The 21035-nt window shown below is 44.3% G+C and overlaps 3 protein-coding genes across 3 annotated transcripts; 2 read left to right on the top strand and 1 right to left on the bottom strand.

The window, feature by feature from the left end:
• Positions 1 to 1504: 1504 nt before the first annotated feature.
• On the bottom strand, positions 1505 to 3175 carry LOC131264949 (uncharacterized). Its single transcript, XM_058267212.1, has 4 exons — positions 2743 to 3175; positions 2549 to 2669; positions 2138 to 2489; positions 1505 to 1969 (listed from the first exon to the last, which is right to left on the bottom strand). Exons 1-4 carry the CDS (start codon positions 3173 to 3175, stop codon positions 1652 to 1654), a joined length of 1224 nt encoding a protein of 407 aa, XP_058123195.1. The 3' UTR covers positions 1505 to 1651.
• A 7208-nt stretch (positions 3176 to 10383) lies between these two features.
• LOC131265754 (arrestin domain-containing protein 17-like) lies at positions 10384 to 12109 on the top strand. Its single transcript, XM_058268060.1, has 4 exons — positions 10384 to 10504; positions 10579 to 10710; positions 10775 to 11539; positions 11605 to 12109. Exons 1-4 carry the CDS (start codon positions 10384 to 10386, stop codon positions 11826 to 11828), a joined length of 1242 nt encoding a protein of 413 aa, XP_058124043.1. The 3' UTR covers positions 11829 to 12109.
• A 1488-nt stretch (positions 12110 to 13597) lies between these two features.
• On the top strand, positions 13598 to 20761 carry LOC131264948 (uncharacterized). The gene is made up of 2 exons (XM_058267211.1): positions 13598 to 16639; positions 20630 to 20761. The coding sequence occupies exons 1-2, from the start codon at positions 13598 to 13600 to the stop codon at positions 20759 to 20761; spliced, it is 3174 nt and encodes a 1057-aa protein (XP_058123194.1).
• The last annotated feature ends 274 nt before the right edge of the window (positions 20762 to 21035 follow it).

The raw sequence follows: 21035 nt of genomic DNA, 5'->3' as shown, positions 1-21035 counted from the left end.
AACCAAGCTGCCTACGCTAACGAGCGCAAGAACAATAAATTAAAAAAAAGTTCCGTGGTGCGGAGTTTGTGGAGACTAAATGCCGATGCGAATACAATCTGCGTGGAAAAATATATTGCAAGCTTATTTACCGGCGGAAAAAAAATAAAATGAATTAAAAACATTCAAACTATCGATGACGTTTTTGAATAAATTGGTCTTGAGCAAGGACCCTAGCCCCCTATTTACCCTAGGGATAAATGATATGATAAATAATGTATATGCCTTAGAGATTTTTCAGAAAAATTAAATATCCTTTGAGATGATAACAGGTTCGTAAAACTACAATATTCGTGATTGCATACGAGAGTACAGGTAAATATTTTTTTTGTTTCTTAACCGATTTAGAAAAAATGATCCCTCAAATAAATATTCTTTTCTAAATTTTCGAAACCCAAGTTTTAGAAAATCAACACCTTTATCCTTTCTAGTTTCGAAATTCATTTGAAGTTCCACTGTACAACTTGTAAGGAATGTTGCATTGGATATTGTATGCAAATGTTGAATCCGATGTTTTTTCATGTTTTGAATGTTACCGAATACAACTGTTGGGCTAGATTACTCATGTTACACTGTTGAGTAAGATTTTGTAATTAACAAAAAAAATGTGGAGTATAAAGCCTGAGAACAAGACTTATCAAGTTCATAAATTATTCGCCTATGTGTTTTCTTTACTAATAATAATGTCACAAATATGTTTGACTACAAAATGCTCCCCAAATGGAGAGCAATGTTGATGTTGGTTTATTTAAGTTGTAAAATTTCTTCTAAACATGCTACTTTCTACCGTTTTGAAAAGTCTCAAAAAGTATTCGTATCGAGCCGGTATGGATTATATCTAATGTTTGTCTTTCTATGTTCTATTTTGTTTCTGTGGGAAATTTATCAGCCTTGAACCAAGCGAATGGTTTTATGTTGTCCTCAACGTAGCGTACCCGAAACGTGTGTCAATTTCATCCATGGATTGAGTAAAAGTCACTGCACTAACACTTACGACTAGTTGTTGTACACGAAAAAAAAAAGATCTTACACGCTAGAGGTACTTTTCTGTGTGAGGGGGGCGGAATGGTTGTGGAATGTTTGTGATAGCATGATTTGTAGATTCGTTTCCGTTCTCCCTGTATTGGATGGTTTATCTCACTAAGTCTACCCTTGTTTCTTAGTCCTAGGTCTAAGGCTACTTTCGGGATTCAAACACTCACTTATGAATAGGCACACGAACACACATGAATGATATTTTTCTTGCTACTTGCTTTTTGGAATGTCCATTACTGTGCAACAGCTAAATTCGATTGGATCGGTGTGAAGATGGCATAAGATAGTATTTTACGATTCAAACCAATGTTTGCGCTCTGCAATGGTTATCAAAAGCAAGGTTTACTTTGAAGGTCTCTCTAACTCTCGGTTCAGTTAAATGAGTTCCGTCGCGCGACGATTGTAAAAGTTTATAATATCTTTTGCGTTTTTCAATGGCTATGATGTGAATCTCACGTGGTTTGATTTCGAATAAATACACCTTAACACAAACGGGTTTGTTGAAATGCTACCCTCTGCTGTCTCGTGCTTTGTACCGATCTGTTGCCCGCCGCCACACCGACTACTGACCAGAGTATCAAACGTAATCCGACGCCGAAATCGTCCCTTCCGGCAACGCTTCCGAGTGTTTCTCGATCGTGAGCAGATTGTTCGTCTCGTTCAGCAGGTGGCTTTGGACGTTGTGAGTCTTGTGTGGTGAGGACATTTCCTTGAGATCGACGATTTCGTACGGTCGCTCGTCTTCGTCCTCGCCCGCGGCCATGTTGGCGTTGTTCAGCAGCCCGGAGTAGTACGCACTGCCCGAACCACTCGCTCCGCCTCCGCTGGCACTATGCGACCCGGTTGGGATGGCTGGGAGTGGACAGTTCATGATCAGAATGTCGTTGTCTGTACCCTGAAAGCACATCCCAGTAAAAAACCCTCGATTAACTGCATTACACTTTAAATGATTGTTGTTTATATTGTTAAAATTTTACTAGAACATTGCGCTACGTTATCTGGAGAGGTTGTGCCTATTTGGTCGACTGTTTGGAAAAACACGCGTAAATGTAAACTTACTCACTTGATGTACGGAGCCCGATTTGTAGAAGGTCGTCTCCGACGAGGGCCCGGTCTCGTTGCCCACCTCGGCGTACGACGCCTCGTCTATCTGCACCGGGTTGTAGTTGTTGTCGTCCATGTGCGTGTAGTGGTTCTCGACCGGCAGTGTGTGCGAGTTGACCAGCTGATCCGGCGTCGAGAGGTTCTTGCGGCTGCTGAACCACGTCCACAGGCCCGAGTTTGTGCTGCGTGGGCTGCACGATCCGTTGGTGGAGTTTTTCGACGTCTGGTTGTCAAAGTTCAGCCCGCTGGTGTCTTTTGTACTGCTCGTATCGAAACACAGCGTCCGGAGGCGGTTCTGGTTGGTTCGAATTCTAGACAAAAATGGCGTATCACTATTACGAGCTCGAGTTCTGTCATCGAAAGCAATTACCTTTTACATCTAAGAAACACTATCATTATTATGGCACCGAGCAAAGCGGACGTCAACGAGACCACGATCAGCGCGAATGTCCAGTTGAATTCCTTCGTGTCCGATGAAGAAAATATCTCCTCTGGAATACAAAATCGAGAGCCTTTGTTAACCTGTTCGAGTGTCACCAAATGTTCGGTTCATCTCCAACGTACTTATCGCTCCATCGAGGGACAGCGTTCCCTTGTCCTGCCAGGCCCACGAGCACAGGTCGCACGTGGTCAGCCCGTCCGGTGCAATCGACTCCTCCAGGAACGGCGGTCTCGGCGGCGGTGGCACAAACTTCCCATTCCAGTAGCTCTGATCGATCGTGTCGATCACCTGCATCTCGTCGTCGATCATCGAGAGATCGTTCATTTCCAGGCTCCAAGCGACGGGTAGGTCCGGCAGCTTATCGGTGCCGCTATCGGACGTTGGTAAAGCCTCAAATTCGAATCCGGATTCGCCGGACGAATCCGCGTTGCTGACGGCAGAAGGCTGAATGTCGCCACTGGAGTCGATGATGGTGCGCATAAATCGGTTACTTCTGCCACCAACGGGGATTGTGGATACATTTTTCTCCTGACCGATTGTTGACAATGGAAACATCATTCATCGCTGATATGCGGGACGCGGGCGAAATTCTGTAAAGAAAGCGGGAAAGGAAAATATTGTTTTAGTTTTATTGTAAACACGATTGACTATTCAAGCTTTGTAAAACATTTAAAATTATGACTTACTCATTTTATATATAAACAAAATATTTAAAGAGAATGCATAACAAGTTTTATCGACTGAAAAGTTCATCAAGTCAATATCGAGCAGACAGAGAACGTGGAACACGGTTCCTTTAACTATTTAGTTAAACCTTAGATATTGTTACTGCAAATTAAATCGATTAGCAAAAAAGAAGCATTTGGTGATAATTTGACATGTTCTACTCTAGTAAATTGTGGAGACAAATCATGGAAAACGTCATCTAAAGAATCACTAAATACAAATAACGACGAAGTAGACTCTCTCGAGTGGAGAAGCCATTGGAAATGTGCCTAAATAAACTTGTCATTAAAACACAAACCCACAAATACACCCAAATCTCTCATGACACCTTCATGATAAGTCTATATGGACATGTTTACCTTGCTGTACATAACTATATTTGAGCTCGTAGCTCAAACTAAGCACCGACAAGCATGTGTCGTTCGAAAAAGTTAAAAGGATTTGGTCTGCTCGTTCCGATGAGTATCGGTTTTCCATATTTTGGTGTAACAAAATACTAAACGGCTTTCGTTAAAGAGTTCACCCTTGCCTCTCCCCCCCCCCCGTTTCTTCCCGTTTCCTTAGGGGAAATACTCGGTCATGTTCGCGACATTGGCATGGAAGAGGTCAGACACATCAACAAATCGATTAGTGCACGAAAGGGAGAAGGTCAACACCGGACAAGAAACTCTTTGTTTCCCCAGTGTGTTAAAAAGTATTCAAAGGTGTGATATGTTTTCAGATTATCATAAAACGTGGTCCTGCTTTCCATCCTTTGAAAAACACATTGTAAACCATTGCTATCGATCCGATTGGAGCCACAATGAGAAAATAAAAACAAATAAAAAACGATCCCTCGAACGTACGTCCGATGTGTTTGCCTTGCTTCGGCTTATCAATCTGCGTGTGCAACGGCTGAATGGACGCAACGAAAGCATCCTCGCCATCATCACGTGTAAACGGTACCCGTTTAGAATCAATCTCAAGATCCACTTTCAGGCTCTATTTGCACCCAGACCAGACTTGCCAAGTGTTCGGGCCGTTTAGCATAACGGCAATTCACATTCCCATTCATGCAGCTAGCCCGGCTAGACCAAGGCCAGGCCGTTCGGTACGATGCTGGTAACAAATCGTTCGCAACAAGTTCATCGTCCGACGCGCGACGCCGTCGAGTGACAAGGCTTTTAGCACCAGGCACTCTGTCTAGTGCAAAACCCATCCCGGAGGGGAAGGTGGAAGAACCCCCATTTACCCACGCGGATGTAAAAGTGCGGGAAAAAATTGCTCAAACACTTCGCAAATGAGTTCATTTGCATGGTCAAACAGTGTGCGATACGTCATGGCGTCAATGGAGCTCGGAGATTGAAGAGCGTCACGTCGTTTGGCGTGCACCTCCGTCCGATAAAGCCGTACCCTCGAGGGAGGCGAGTGTCCCCTAGGGTGTGTGTGTGTGTGTTTCCTCGAGCATAATTGTACAAACATATGAATATGGCACCCGTAAACTCATCGTCATTGAAGCGTTCGTCGTACTTGAAGCTATCGTTTCTGTTGGATCGTCACTGTTAACGAGGATGCTGGATATATTGCCGGTGCAAATGTTAAGATCATACCGCAAGATTTTTCGAAAAATATACACAGATTATAATTCCAGTTAGGATCAGCAAAACACTGTTAAAACAAGGATGGAACTTTATTAGGTTTTTGAGATTTCCATTCGTTTTTCTTTTAAGTAAATATGTTAAGTCATAAATAGTCAGTTTTAAGTAGATTTCCAGAACGAGAAGGCATGATTCGCTTTTCGAGCTATTCAATAGAAGAGCCCTTTCAGAACCGTAATGACAATTTTGTTCCTTCCATTTGGAATCTTATGCTGAAAAGAAAAGAAAACAATACCGAAGTCATCAGAGATTGCTCGGTCATTATCTGTTGTCGCACCTTATTCTACGTTACTGCTCGGATTCGCATCAAAATCCGCATTTTAAACCATCGCACGGGGTTTGCAACGCATTAAGGCAAACAAAAGGCCTTTTCAGGTGAATTAGAAGGCGGCATTCACTTTCTCCGAACATACACTATCCTCTAGACCGTTGATTCGCGCACGGCAAGAAGCATCTCCGCATGGTAGCGTTTACCTTCAGCTCGCCCCGGTAATGTCATTTCAGTGCATACCGCAAATCAGTGCTTCAAGGACTTTTACTTAGCGACCGTTATCTTTGGTTTATCTCTATTGAGGGCGGGCGAGCTAGCTCATTCAGGGGTTGGATAGTTCTGTTGCCAGACATCTTCACATCGTCAAGGGCCAGAAAGCCAGACGAGTGCAACCCATCTTACTTGCGAACGCGCTGCATAACGCCGTGTTCTAATCGCGATGAGGATGATGAAGTTGATGATAGGCCTGCTCGACGGTTTCTCCGGCTTTTCGGAGAAAGCTCCGCGCACTCCTGGGTGGGGAGCGGTGGCAACTGGGTGAAAGGAGTTGGTGAGTGAAAAATTGTAATTAAAAATTCCACTCGTCTTTGATGTACCTCTCAAGGGTTTCGCGAGACGATGAGATACTCTGAAACGGAAGCCAACGGGGTTTTTTTTTGCGGTTTGACTAACTCCTTTACCGTCGGGTAGAATTTCCATCTTCTCCTTACTACCTACTTGAAAAATACACTATGGATGACTGGTATCCTTGTGTTTTTGTGATCTGTAACCGGTATGTTTTGTACTATAATGCTTATGTTTTAATTTTACCTGCATTGAGATCAAATTTAAAATAGAAAAAAAAAGTCGAATTGAATACTGTCAGACGTAACTATAACTTTTGCAAATTTAGGAATGAACTAGCCAAGAATTGTCGATCTGTGGAATGATGTTGACTGGACGTTCCTTCCGTAACGGTTTCTACGTTTTCATTTTTACTTTAGATGCACCCTGTTCACAGTTGGCAGACCTTGAATTGAGCGAACATTTTTTCGCAAATCACACGTGCAAGCACTCGACCAGTATTTGATGGTTCTCGAGAAAATGTTACATCGCCAAAATCTTTTATTTTGTTTTCGCACACCACACGTATGCGAATATTATTATTTCCGAGAATTTTGCGCTGAGCGTGTATTCATCTTGAAATCTATGGAGTCCAAGAGGTAGTTGCGAACACGCAACATTATGCACTTTCGACCGGTGTCAACAGGGGACTGTTCAGACCGATAAAAATGCAGAACTTTTGAGTGCCAGAATTAAGCCTAGCGTATAGACGTTGAAACGCGTGTTCGAGTGCTCAGAGAAATCAACTCCTTCAATAACAACCCTTGAATCGAGCCGAGCTGGTAGTGCGACTGCCGAGAGAGCATGAATAGATGGGGAAACTTTGCCAATGAATAGTTGCATTGCATATTCTACACATGCATCTTTGGCATTAGCGATCGATAAAAACTGTAGTGTGTAAAATTTTACAATCCTTGAGAAGCGCGAAAACATATTTTGAACATCTGTTCGCCTCACTCGACACTGATGAATGGAAATCGATAGTGAAATAAATGTTGTGTACGATCACATCGAGATATGTTTATATTGTAATAAAAACTATGATTTATCATGAGTAGATAAGTACCAATATAACCGAAATGCGCTTGTATTTCACTCGGTAATTTTCGTTCAATCATCATTAGAGTGGCTCAATAAAATGTACCCGATAGTGATCCGAAAACTGTATGAAAAATAACTTAGTAAATTTAATAATATTCAGTAAAGCGGGCACAGTATTTCAGCAATCGGAAGCCAATGGTATAAGACACAGCAGGGAACGACTATAAATTATGTTGTTACGCTTCTTAAAATGTTCTTCCACGCAACTTAATCCACTGGAAATGAGGGTGAAGAAAAGTTGCACAACCGTAATAATCCCATTCAGGTCGTTAGGACACAATACCAAACCCATAATGTCGTGTTGCGTAGGCAGTCAAGGCTTAAGTCGCTAGAGTGACTAATAGCGTCGAACCGTTCTTAACCAGACGAAGTGCGTGGTCACGTTTCAGTGCAATTAATAATGATTTTGCAAGTCGGAGGATTTCTTTTCTTAACATTCAGTAGGTGAATATAAGAAGGTTTTGAGGTTTAGGTATATTTTATCTTAATTTAATTTTAATAAGATTTATAAAAAACCGTGAACACTATCCTTTCAGCCCGGACGAGTATTTAATGTTCTAAAAATCATGAAAGATACTCTGGCTCTGCTGTTATATAGGAAGAGAGGCGAAGGTCTCTGGAAATAACTGTCACATACTGTCGATTCGTAAGAAACTTGAATTTCAACAGGTACAAACACAACCCAAAAATGTTCTACTTGACGAAAACGACGGAAAGTAACGGTTACAGAACATGTAATTGAAACAAGCAGGAACTTGTTTTCATGCTCAATCCTCTCTCTTTTTCCGCTCTTTTTTGCACCAATTTCTTTGCTTCCTCCAGTATCGAAGGCACGGCCTCTATCTCTCGAGACTGCACCAGACAACAGATGTTGACTTGGGCACCGTCTGCGGTAAGAACCGCAGAGAAACACCTCTTAAAAGCGAGCGAAAGAGATCGTACATCAACAACAGCGACAACCGGGAAAGGGCCAGCTACTGTCGCCGGTAGCGAATATGCAACGACGCAAGGTTCATTAGGCCCAATTGTTGATGCAAGTGCAGGTGCAACGGTTACTGAATGGCAGCGAACGAAATTGCAGGGCACGGTGAATGATCACACATTAAGATCTCAGCGATCGCGACGACAGTGACAAAAGGCAAGCGAATAGCAAACATTGGCTGTACCGTCTCAGCGTATGGGAAAGGATCGAGATCTTTGGTCCGATTATTTTTTAAATGGTGTTACAACAACCAGCCCTGTCACCCTGTTGGATCAGCAAACGGTAGAGCCGTTTGTTCGAATGCGAATTTGGTTGATTTCGCTCAAAAGCTATTTTATTTCGGCCGAAAAGCAAAAATAATAGGCAAAACTATTTACTGCGAGAATGTTAATATATGGACCTGTTAGAGGAACACTAGACCACCTAGAGCCGCAATTCAAAACACCCTACAATTGCAGTCCAATGGATCACTCTCAATGGTTGACATCAATTCACCAATTCCATACCACGTGCAAATGTCACAAGATGTCACAATCGCCGATCCTGGCAATCGCATTTTGTAGGTTGATCAATGAACCGTGGAATCTACCGAAAGCCAGAAACTAACTGACGTTGACTCCGCGCACAAGGTGCTTAATTTATTTTAATTAGAATCCATCTCCTTTCCACCAGCCTTTGCGGGACAGGTTAGGGACGTTGGATACTGGCCTGGACTACCAGCATTCCTGGTTGTTTTGATGTTTTTGGTGCGCGTGTCGTTTTGGTCAGAGTACGCGGGACTATGTGCAATGTGTTCTTTAAAAATGTACAAAATATATGTACATTTGTGATGAAGTCACAGGGTTCCCGTTGACGCTAAAAGGTAAAATTTCAGTGCAGTGTTTGCCAGGGTTACGATTGATTGATGAGTTCAAAATTTTTCATGTTAATTTGATTTAACTGAACGTGCTATTGTGAGCATACTTTAAAGCCATTGCCTGCCGTTTGTGCATACAGAATTTGCACATTTATTTTTGGTAAAGTTTGCCAATTTAACACGTTCTAAACCGTTCGGTATATCGCCATCCTTTAGTTTCGTTCGCTAAATGTAGCTCGGGTTGAAAACCTCTGCATTTTCCCAAACCGGGCCGGCCACGTTCTCACACCGTTCGCGTTCGTTTGCACATCTTCCCGTTGGCTGGGAACGATACGGCCCGGCCAGGCTGCGGCAACTTGCTACGAATCTGTCGCAGCGGAGGAATGCAGTGGCTTCGAGCTAGCTGGGGATGCTGGCCATGGCCCGAAACGGCACTTAAGAGCATTGCCGTGTTCAGCCATCGGGCGAACGAAACTAGCAAATGGCAATCGATCGCAGTGCCATATTTGGGGTCAGCGGAATTTTACATGAAATATGCAATGCGACAAACGCATTGTACTCCCGCTACAGGTCGGCATCGGCTGCAACCATTTTCTCGATCGTTTTCCGCGCCGAACGGACCATGGGAAAGTGGCTCTGGGGAAACTTAACGCTGTAGCTCGTGGTAGCGATGACAGTGGAATGCAAATGTAAACGCAAAGAGGGTCTAGATACTCTATTTCCAAGGCACATGGTAAAAGTTTTGTAACATACCTGGAAAAAACATTGTTCTTTAAATTAATTTATGGATGACAATTTGCTATCCCGCAGGTAATTAATTACCTTTCGAAATGTGTAGATTTTCATTTTTGTTGAGTACAAATTATTTATGTTGTCTGATAGAATTTCACTCGATAATTAATGTTTCAAAAATTCTAATGCATTTACATTACAAGCAGATCAACGGAACGGTGCCTAAATTAGTTTCAAAATATGGAAACAATCAAATGTTGTAGCTCTTTCTCATTTAAGTAGTCATTCAAAACAGAATCGTTATGGGAAGTAGCAGAAAGTAACATATTATTCTAAAGTTGGTTTGATATACGTTAAACCAATCAACAAATGAAATCATACAAAAAGTGCAGAGTAATAAAGATTTCCATTTGTTTGAAATTAACTTCCGCGCTTGAACAGATAAAAACAATTTACTTCAATTCTTCAAAACCGTCACAAAGAAACTAATTAAATTCCACTGTCACAGTTTACGCTAAAGCCTTACATCTGGAAATTTGACGACATAATTTCACATCGGCAAAGAAAAAAACCTCCTCCAAGCAATTCGCACTTTATCGCACAAGTAGTCTTATCTTATCACGCTTTAGTTGGGAGAGATAAAAGTTCGCCGCTTGAAAAACACGCAACTCTTTGGCTCGCCAGTCGTAAACTGCGTCTCTGCGGTCTAGTTCATGGCTCGTCTTTGCAAAAACTGCCAACCGTTCTTTGTCCCAGCAAATTGGTAGCGTTTAGTGTGTGTTTTAGAAATTTGCGCTCTTTTCGTTGGCCTGCGTTTAACGATCAGCACGGATTGGTATTGTCGGTCCCATACCGATGGCTCCGTCTCCTGCGTGTTCGATTTCCTTCGACGAGAATCATCATGGAGTGTTCTTCGCCGGGCAAAGGCTATCCGGCACGGTGGACATTGTGCTACCGAAGCAGAAGAAGGTGAAAGGTTTGTTTTTCGTGCGACGCAGCTGTGTTGGTGGTGTGTTGCGGTAATACCTCTTGTGTTTATGGCGTTTTTAGGAGTGTTGCTTAAGATAACCGGACTTGGGTGCGTCCGATGGACGGAAACGTACGGAACTGGAACCACGGTCATGTTCAGTGGCCGTGAGGACTTTCTCACGCACACTTTGGATTTGGTGCGTGCCGAGTCTGGTATGTTGCGCTGTTGGAAGAATGTTGATCCACAGAGTGAAAACTCCACCCTTCTTATTTGTAGAAGATCCGATTGAGCTCCCACCTGGGCGACAGATCTATCGATTCTCGATCGTGCTCCCGAACACGCTTCCGACGTCGTTCGAGGGTGACTATGGCTACATCCGCTATACGGTCCGGGTCATCTTCGAGCGGCCGTGGAAAATCGATCTGACCTACAAGATCGCCTTCACCGTGGTGAACCAGCTCAACCTGAACAGCGTCACACCGCCACTGAACGTGGCCGTGGTGCAGGAGCACATCAAGCGGTTCAGCTGCGGACCGTGCCGGTCGGCGCCGCTCACCATCAACGTCATGCTGCCGATGACCGGCTACGTGCCGGGTCAGTTCATTCTCGTCACGGTGGACGTGTCGAACCAGAGCGGCAAATGCATCACGGAGATGAAGCTCAAGCTACGCCGGCAGGTGCAGTACCGGAGTAAAAGTCCCTACGAGCAGGAGAAGTCCGTCTACTGCACGCTGGCCAAGTACCAGTGCAGTGGCGTGGATGCCCGCGGATCGGCCGGTTACGAAAGGCGGTTTCTAGTTCCTCCGGAACCCCCCACACGGAACGACACCATCATTCGGATAGCGTATTTCGTGGAGGTGACGGCGAGGGTCGTCGGGATGGCCTGCAGCCCGTCCGTGCGTGTTCCGGTGACGATCGGGACCGTGCCGCTGAGGAACCTCAACAAAACCCAACAGCGTGCCTCCATCGTCGAGGCGCACCTCACGACGGCTTCCACCATCAGCAGAAAGACCCTGCACGGGAGCGTGCAGTCACTCAAGAGTAAGTAATCTCCTGTAATCCCTCGTGGAGCACTTTCACGATCGAACTGTCCACCCTCTCCGCAGTTCCACACACATTCGAGAAAGCCACCGGCGGCAAAGAAGTCAGCATTCACGATGACGATGTTCCGCCGACGCTCGGCGCGGAACCATTCGCACCTCGCTATCCAATGTTCCAGTTCGACGCCGATAACATACCGATCACGCATGGGAAACCGACCGCCATCGCTCATGCTCCCACGACGAAGAACGCCACCGGCAATGACAACACAACGGAAGCCGATGCATAAGGGATAAGCGTGAATACTGAAGAGCTTCCTATCTATCCATCGTCGTCATGTTTATTCGGTGAGTTGCGTTTGCCCGATAACAAGGTTCGATCTAGTCAAGTAAAGGGCAGTCCGAGCAAATGAAGGGAGACACTTTCCCAGTGCGTCACGCTACGTGTACTGACAATCTCTTGTAATAACATAACATATCGTCATTCTAACGACAATAAGATAACATTTGTATCAGTTTGTTTTCTTGATACTATTCATCGTTTCTGCAATAAAAATTTGATAGATGCAAAGAGCAACTAACTCTGTTTGTATATAATTTTTTTAACGAATTTTGAACATTGAGAAACAAATTGCATGAACGACTGACGTTTTCTAAAAATGTTGTATGTGATTTATAGTATTCATCATTTGATTAGGAAGAGTTTTCATTTTTTAGATTTTGAACTAACACAAGACAAGTTCACACACATAACAAAATTGGACATAAAATTGAATAGTACAAGTAAAGTACATACTACTCAATTTTGATGAATCCCCTTTTTTCCATTGAACAGAGAATAGTAACTGCCTTTAACTCTTTTTTTTTATAGAGCATAGTGCAACGTTTAATTTTGTCTGGCAAAACTCTTCTAGATCAAATTCATTTAAATTATAAAATTGCTCTTTCTAAAAAAATCAACCATAAGCAATATTTGCGTCTTCTCTTATGAAACAAGACTGGTAGAAAAAAGAACAATAATCAAAGGAAAATGGTTCATTTGTTGGGATTCTTTGCGTACTGGTCTGTTCGCTTGATAGTTACGTTTCTGCAATTTTGCAGCAGTTCAGCACAAATTGAACCCCGTAGAACGGTTCCCAGCAATCAATGGTGTTGGGAGAAGAGAAAAGAAAAGGACTCAAGAAGAATCGTCGAGGGGAGGAAAATTATTCAGTCAGGGTGGTCTCGGTCCCGAACGGTTCCCATAAAAGGACGTAGCAAACGGGAGAACCCGGGCAGTATTTGAACCGGAATGAGAGGCTAAGTTGCATGTTGACCAGTATCGAGGGAAACCACTGTGGACGATTACACCCCGCAAGCGAAAAGGGCAGACAACCGAGCGATCTTTCTTGCTACTCTCCACACGAGTGTCCGGTGAAGTTGTAAACCACAACACTCGACCGGAATGGCGATTGAGGTATGTTTTTACGGTGTCCTTGTAGAGATGCCTCCCAAGTGACCCATAGAGATGACAAACGCACTAGCACTGCTTTGCCAAGTGAGGGAAGCAAATTCACAGAAGAAGTGAAATAATCATACTTTTCGTTTTACTAACATGGTAAGATTATTAAGGTAAGATAATTATTTGTAGAAAAACCAAAAAGAAAATCAAACCAACTGTTACGAACGTCCACTTTAAAAGTACTCGAACTGCTCGAGCCGTTCGGACCATACAAAATAGTTACCATAATAGCTGGCTAGGTTCGAACCCAGGAGCGGAATTGACAACGGAGTAGCTGGAAGGAGTGGAAATAAGCAAGCCAGTAGCAAGTCAGAAGCGGACGTAAAAGGACAAAAGTTTTATCGGTACGATCAAGGAATAAAATCAGTTGAGTGAATAAAACAACCTATGCTCGAGATCAAAACCTGTCCAAATCTAATTATTTCGAAGAGTGCAAGAACATTAAAAACCTTATTTGGGAACATTATAAAACTTTTTTCGCACTATCGTATATCTTGGACTTGCTACTCATAGTAAAAGTAAAAAAAAACGTGCCTTTGGTGAAATTGAGGACTGAACATGCCAAGAGTAACGCGAACACCGAAACCCACATCGAAACCCGAGCATGCGGAGAACCCGACAAATCCAGAAGCTTCAGGAAGCAGTATGATCGTGGGTGCAGACACGGTTTCGGCGAAGCACGTGCGTACGCCGATTATCGATTCTCCTGGAGCGTCAGTGTGCACCATGGATAAAGGAGAAAAGCCAACAAGTGAGCCATTGTGTGGTATAGTAGCCATAGAAAGTTCGGGAAACATAACCACAGCGGCAACCACAGAAGAGGTTATGGCGAAGCACGTGCGTGAGCCGAAAGTTCCTGGTACGTCAGTGTGTGCCACGGAACAAAAAGATATGTTGATAGGTGAGCGATCTGGAAATATTGTTCTCGCAAAGGCCATCAAGTCGGAGCGGGCCATGTCTGCGCTTTCCTCCCATAGTTCGCAAGCGTCATCAGTGCGTGTTCGTGAGCTGGAGCTTTCGTTGAGGAAATTGGAAGAAGAAAAAAACATCGAGCAGGCATATATTGCAAAAAAGTATGCGTTATTGTCCCTAGCAGCAGAACAAGACCAGGATGCCTGCTCCCTCTACAGCCGATCCAGTAAGACTAGTAGCCGCCAAACTAGTGCAGAGGGTCCAATTAAGCAAAGCCATGCTCCGTCGGGGTCGCATACGATCGCCGAATCTAAAACACACTCTGGGCTGAATAAGGAGAAAGTAGCAGCACGTAAGGCAATTTCCCGAGAACTTCCAAAATTCGATGGGAACGCTGAAAATTGGCCGCTATTCATTGCAACCTACAACCGCACCACTGAAATGTGTGGCTTTACCGAGGAGGAGAATTTGATACGGTTGCAAAATGGCCTCATCGGGAAAGCGCTGGAAGCTGTGCGCAGTCTGTTGATGTACCCAAGCAACAATGCCCGGATAATAAATACATTGAGAGTGTTATACGGACAGCCCGAGCGTATAATCCATCAACTGACTTTGAAGATAGGCGCTCTTCCCACCCCCAAAGAAGACAGACTGGAAACACTAGTGGATTTTGCGGTGGCAGTGCAAAATTACTGTGCAACTGTGGAGGCGTGCGACATTCCGGACTACCTGTACAATGTTACACTACTGCACCAGTTAGTCGGAAAGCTTCCCCCCACAGTAAAGCTCCAGTGGGCACAACATAAAGCCACTTTACCCGAAGCTAACCTCTCGTCTTTTAGTGACTGGTTGTTCACTTTAGCCGAAGCGGTTAGTGGCGTTATAATACCGTCGACAACGGAGATGGATCAGAAGAAGCCGAGCGTGCCCCAGATGTCTGACAGACGAGGCAGGCGAGTAAATTCGCACACTGTAGACATACCTAGACGACGGACTACCGAAACAGGACAATGTTGTGTCGTTTGCAATAAGAACTGCAAGTTATTAACTGAATGCAAAACTTTTCAGCAAATGACACGTCAGGAGCGTTGGGAGGTGGTGAACCGGAACGCGCTTTGTAGGAGTTGCCTGCAGCAATACAAAGGCCCACCCGAAGCGTGCTGCAGTTTTCAACTGTGTGGAAAACACGGATGCGTGCGGAAACATCATCAGCTGCTGCACAACGAGCATCAAGGAACCAACCCGTCGTTGCAACAGCCTCGCATCGATCCAAATCTAAACGTGTCCCACAACACCCACCTATCGGTATCCGGGTCGGTGTTGTTGAAATACGTACCAATAACGGTTGTAGGCGCGGGGAAGCAGATCGATACGTTTGCACTCCTGGACGAAGGATCGGAATTAACGCTCATCGATCAAGCGTTAGTCGACGAGATGGAACTGAATGGAAAGCTCAACCCGCTCAGCGTCAAGTGGTCCGATGGCACGATCAGGACGGAACCAAAGTCGCAAATGGTAAACATTCAGATTGTTGCTGCAGGGCGAAAGTTCACTTTGAAGAAGGCTAGAACAGTAGCTCATCTCAAGCTCACACCTCAGACCGCAAATATGACTCATCTGGCTGATCGATACCAACATCTTAAAGGCTTGCCGTTAGTGTCTTACGAGAATGCTACACCGCGGATACTCATCGGTGCGAGTCATCCCCAAATAGCAGCAGCACGGAAAATAAAAGAAGGACGCTACGGGGAGCCACTAGCAGCAAAAACGAGCCTAGGTTGGACAGTATACGGTCCAGTAGGAGGTAACGCGGGTAAATCATCGAGTCCACAATCGTTATACATTCATCGCTATGAGGACAACGTAGACGCAGATATGCACCGTGCCCTGTTGGAGTATTTCTCGCTAGACAATATGGGCGTGACAAAACCTGCAAAACCGCTGATGGCCGCCGATGATGAGCGCGCGATGAACATTCTTCAAACCCGCACCAGTTTCAACGGAACGCGTTATGAGACAGGACTACTCTGGCGTTTTGATAACGTTAACTTGCCACCAAACAAAGATATGGCGCTGCGCAGACATCAAAACCTAGAGAGACGTATGGAAAAGGACCCAGAGCTTGCTCGTGTGCTCAAGCAAACCATAGCGGATTATTGTCGGAAGGACTACATACGTGAACTTTCCACAATCGAACAAGCAGATGTCAAGTGGTACCTTCCCATTTTTCCCGTCGTTAACCCTAACAAACCTGGGAAAGTCAGAATAGTGTGGGATGCAGCTGCCAAAACTCACCAAGGGCTATCCCTGAATTCTATGTTATTGAAAGGACCTGATCTCGTCACTCCATTGTTCGACATCCTACTTCGTTTCCGGGTTCATCGCATTGGTATAGCCGGAGATATCCGCGAGATGTTCCATCAAATTGGCATCATCGGCGAGGACCAACGGTACCAGTGTTTTTTGTGGACAAAGGACGATGGGAAACCAGCAGTGTACGCAATGAAAGTCATGACCTTTGGAGCTTGCTGCTCGCCATGTACGGCACAATACATCAAGAACCTCAACGCAGATCAGTATCAAGCTAGTCATCCAGAGGCCTGGAGTGCTATCGTAAAGTCTCATTACGTGGATGACTTGCTGATAAGTGTTAAAACGGAGGCAGAGGCGGCGAAGCTGATCAACGACGTAGGCCTGGTACATGCAGCAGGGGGTTTTGAGATCAGGAATTGGATCTCAAATTCCACAGAGGTCATATCAGCGTTTCAAAAGAGCAGTCCCGTCAACAAATATCTAGATCTTTCCTCAGAACCATCGATGGAAAAAGTATTGGGAATGTGGTGGGACATCCAGAGCGACATGCTCACCTATAAAACGAGCGCATTGTACAAACTTCTTCCGTGGATCGATCGGAATGGCGTCATGCGTATGAGAACCAGAATCACAGCGTATAGCTATGCCACCGAAGAAGCTAAAAACCCGATTATCCTACCCAGCAAACATCACGTCACAGATTTGCTCGTAGCGTACTTCCATCAGAGCTACCATCATCAGAACATCGAGACGGTCATCAACGAAATTCGTCAAAAATATCAAATCAGTCACTTGCGTTCACGTCTTTCTACGATCCGGAGCAAATGTCAACAATGTAAAAATGAGAGAGCAGTGCCAAAGCCACCGATGATGAGCGATTTACCACCCGGTCGACTAGCTGCATTTTCCCCGCCATTTACGCACACCGGCGTCGATTATTTTGGACCAATCGAGGTAGTTGTAGGCCGAAGCAACCAAAAGCGTTGGATAATGCTAGCAACGTGTCTCACTACACGGGCGATTCACATGGAAAAGGTGAATTCATTGACATCCAGTTCCTGCATCATGGCGATTAGAAATTTCATCACCAGACGAGGGCGTCCCCGCAAGTTCTACAGCGACCGAGGAACCAATTTTATAGGAGCGCAACGTGAACTGATTAGACTCGCAGAACACATCGACCTGAATGGACTAGCCACCGAATTCATCGACTCAGAGACGGACTGGGTATTTAATCCTCCACTTACGCCTCACATGGGCGGGTCATGGGAGCGACTAGTAAGAACCGTGAAGACGAATTTATCGGCAGTTTGTTCCTTCAAAAGCCTCACGGACGAGGTACTTACAAGCCTCACGGACGAAGTTCCGGCGCCTTATACGAGCGCCCGGCTACTAAGATTGCAGTATTGGACGTTCTCCCGAATACAGAGTAAGACAATTAGGATTGTCGTACTGGGGGGGAGTGTTACGAACGTCCACTTTAAAAGTACTCGAACTGCTCGAGCCGTTCGGACCATACAAAATAGTTACCATAATAGCTGGCTAGGTTCGAACCCAGGAGCGGAATTGACAACGGAGTAGCTGGAAGGAGTGGAAATAAGCAAGCCAGTAGCAAGTCAGAAGCGGACGTAAAAGGACAAAAGTTTTATCGGTACGATCAAGGAATAAAATCAGTTGAGTGAATAAAACAACCTATGCTCGAGATCAAAACCTGTCCAAATCTAATTATTTCGAAGAGTGCAAGAACATTAAAAACCTTATTTGGGAACACCAACAGATAAATATTATTATTAATTAAAACGCAAAATGATGCGCAAATGATGAAAATTCCTAGCAATAAAAACTTCAAACTATTGTTAAAGCTAGTTACGTTAAATTTATAACTTTTAAAAATTGTAGCAAAGGCAAACATGCTTCTACCATTCAAATCGGTAATGCCGTCTGAAAAGTTTCATGTTCAAATTTGTGTATTTGAAACGCAGTCACTTCCGATGTTATACAATTGATAAATCCATATCTGAACAATATTTTCAAATTGGTTTTCACAAAATGAACAACATTATTTCAAGGCGCTTATTATGTAGCAACACATGTTATGAAAAATTCTGCTTAATTATTGTTGGAACTGTATTGTATTCGATGCATATTTGTTTTGCATATGTTTTTAGTGAATTTAAAAGAACTATACATTTCACATCCTTTTTAAACCATTGAAAAACCATTTTAGCTTTCAAAGGCAGGTATGGAATGGTCGCAGAGAGTTCGCTTTCCGATTCTTATACTTAACATTCAAGAGCCATTTCTTCTACAGCATGCTTTAAAGTTACAAAAGAAACTTTTAAAGTGGACGATTTACAACTTGCGCAAGAGGTATTCGCCGGTTTAACGCCTCAGCCACGTCCTCCCCTCTACGACCGTCGAGGTAGAACTTTACGCACGTACACATTAGTCTAGATGTTTGCATACCCCCGTTGCGCACGGTACAAGGAATATTTTGTTATTATTTTTTTCCCTTTCCATTCATTCAGGCATTCGACGAAAAAGAGTTGTAACCGATTGCAACAGCTTTCGCAGGCGGGCGCTGGGATTGAAAGTGAAAAGTAAACCAGTAAAAAAAAGCCCTGGTTCCATTCACAATCTGTTGTTTCCATCTGCAACTCTCAACGAGCAACCGACGCCGGTAACGCTGGTGAAACACATAAATTTTAATTACTTTCTTCCTCTTCCTGCACTCAAAGGACCCCCGAAGTCCGCTAGTAAGGACACCATCTTGAGCCGGTAGCGTTATGGCGTCGTGCCGCCGAGGGGCCAGATTTGTCGTTTGTGTGGCAACCCGGACGGGGAGGGGAGGGATTGAGGGAAGGAAAGAAAAAACAAACCGTGTGTTTTGCTTTTCAAAGGAGAGCTCATACATGTACACGTTCGCCATTAGGGGCGTCGGTGAAAAGAGTCTATTTTGAAAGTGGCTTGCAGAACCACCGACGCATGAAATTGCGGAGAAAAGAAATCATCATTTTTCTTTGCCCAGTCTTGCGAATGCATTACGCCGTCTAGCAGCAACGTATTATGGACGGGATTCAAAGGGTTTGTATCATAAATACATGACGGTCCGGAAGGGAAAACAGAAAACTACAGTGAACATTCCGTGCATGCATACCAACCTCAAGATGATAAATTTTCCCAAGAGGATATTTTGCATGATGAAAAAGTTACATTTTTTCATCGTCGGAGCTTGGTAAAGGCAAAATATTTAAGCTCTTCATCAAATATATTTAGTTTCTCATTAGGGAGGAAATCAAATCTGAATAGATAAAACTAATTGTATCATTTCCTTCTTTCAACCTTCCAGCAATCATCACTGTCTGAGAACTCTCGTTATCATGTCATTCACCGTGGGGTGCTTTCGTCGACGAATGTTTTAAATGCTAAACGTTTCTGATCGTGGGAAGGTCACGGGGAGTGTAAAGTTCATTAAAGCCAGCCGTGCACATAATTGGAAAACCCGCCACAATATAACCGCAACATCCCACCGGTGCGGCACCGTAAAGATGCTTCATAAGCTGCACACATTTGCCAAAGCGATCTACAAAACAAAACCAAAAAAAAAAAACGCAAACGGGATCCGCACGCAAGCGCATACTCCTTAGCGACTCCTACGCACTCGCCGGCGCAAAACCTTTAATTGGGCGCCCTGCCAGCGCCCGTGATGGCCGTTGTTTCCCGAGCCAATTTGCAGATAATCGACATCCGAGCCTACGGGACAGCCGCCCGCACAGGTCTCCTAGAGTCTTGGGATCGAACGATCGTAGAGCGATCACGATCATTCCGACTCCGCGGTCGCTCCGGTATTGTCGCTTCTCGTTCCTTCCTTCGGCTCGGTTTCGTTGGGGAATCATTTATGAGCAAAATAAAATTATCGTGCTAAAGATGTACGCTGTGCGCGGCTAATTGGACGCCAACGTTTAACGGTTGAATTTTTATTGCTTATTTTACGTCGGAAATTGATTTCAGAACTCTTGTGGCGATTGATGGAGCGATGACGACATGCGGCTTTTGAACCCAAACGGTTCCGATTTGGATCTTTTTATTGAACAAACTTAGTTTAAATTTCAATAATTTCGTAGCAATTAGAGATTGGTGTAACAAAATTCACAAGAAACCTCCTTACTCCTCCCGTGGGATCGTTCACATCCGTAAAACGAACCATCGCATCTCTATGAAGCTGTCACACAGAAGTGGTCTTGTTGAAAACAAAAGATTAAACAATAAAAACATTACTACCAATATTTCAATGTTTGTTTTACACTTTCCTCGTTAACGCGAAAAACGTATGTAGCACTTTAACGATCCACTTTTGATGTGCAGGTTGTTAAAAACGGCGTCGGGCGCGGTGTTGTAGAAACGCTTGTCCATTCTGTTTACTCCGTTCGAGTACGCTTTCGTGCACCTTCGACCGCCCGCCCCGCTCACTTTTTCGACGGCAAGTTGAAACCGTAAAATAAAAACCGGCGGGGAAAACTGCGGGCAAAAAACCAACCCCAATGGTTCCGCAAAAGACGAGTGTATTAAAATTACATATATTTACTTCTGCACCGTCCCGTTGCAATTCGATACCGGGGCGCATATGCAGACACCGGTGCACGCCGAAATTGGCTTCATCGACGCGTCCGTTCCGGGTGGCTGTGCAACTATCAACTTTTTTATTCGCCACTTGTCCACACCGGACCCGAGAACGAGCATTGCAGTTTTACCGGAATAGTCGAGCTAATGA

This window comes from Anopheles coustani, chromosome 2 (genome assembly GCF_943734705.1).
Source record: "Anopheles coustani chromosome 2, idAnoCousDA_361_x.2, whole genome shotgun sequence".
Classification (NCBI taxonomy): Eukaryota; Metazoa; Arthropoda; class Insecta; order Diptera; family Culicidae; genus Anopheles; species Anopheles coustani.
Note: the sequence above shows the minus strand (reverse complement) of the source record. Positions and strands in the feature narration are given on the sequence as shown.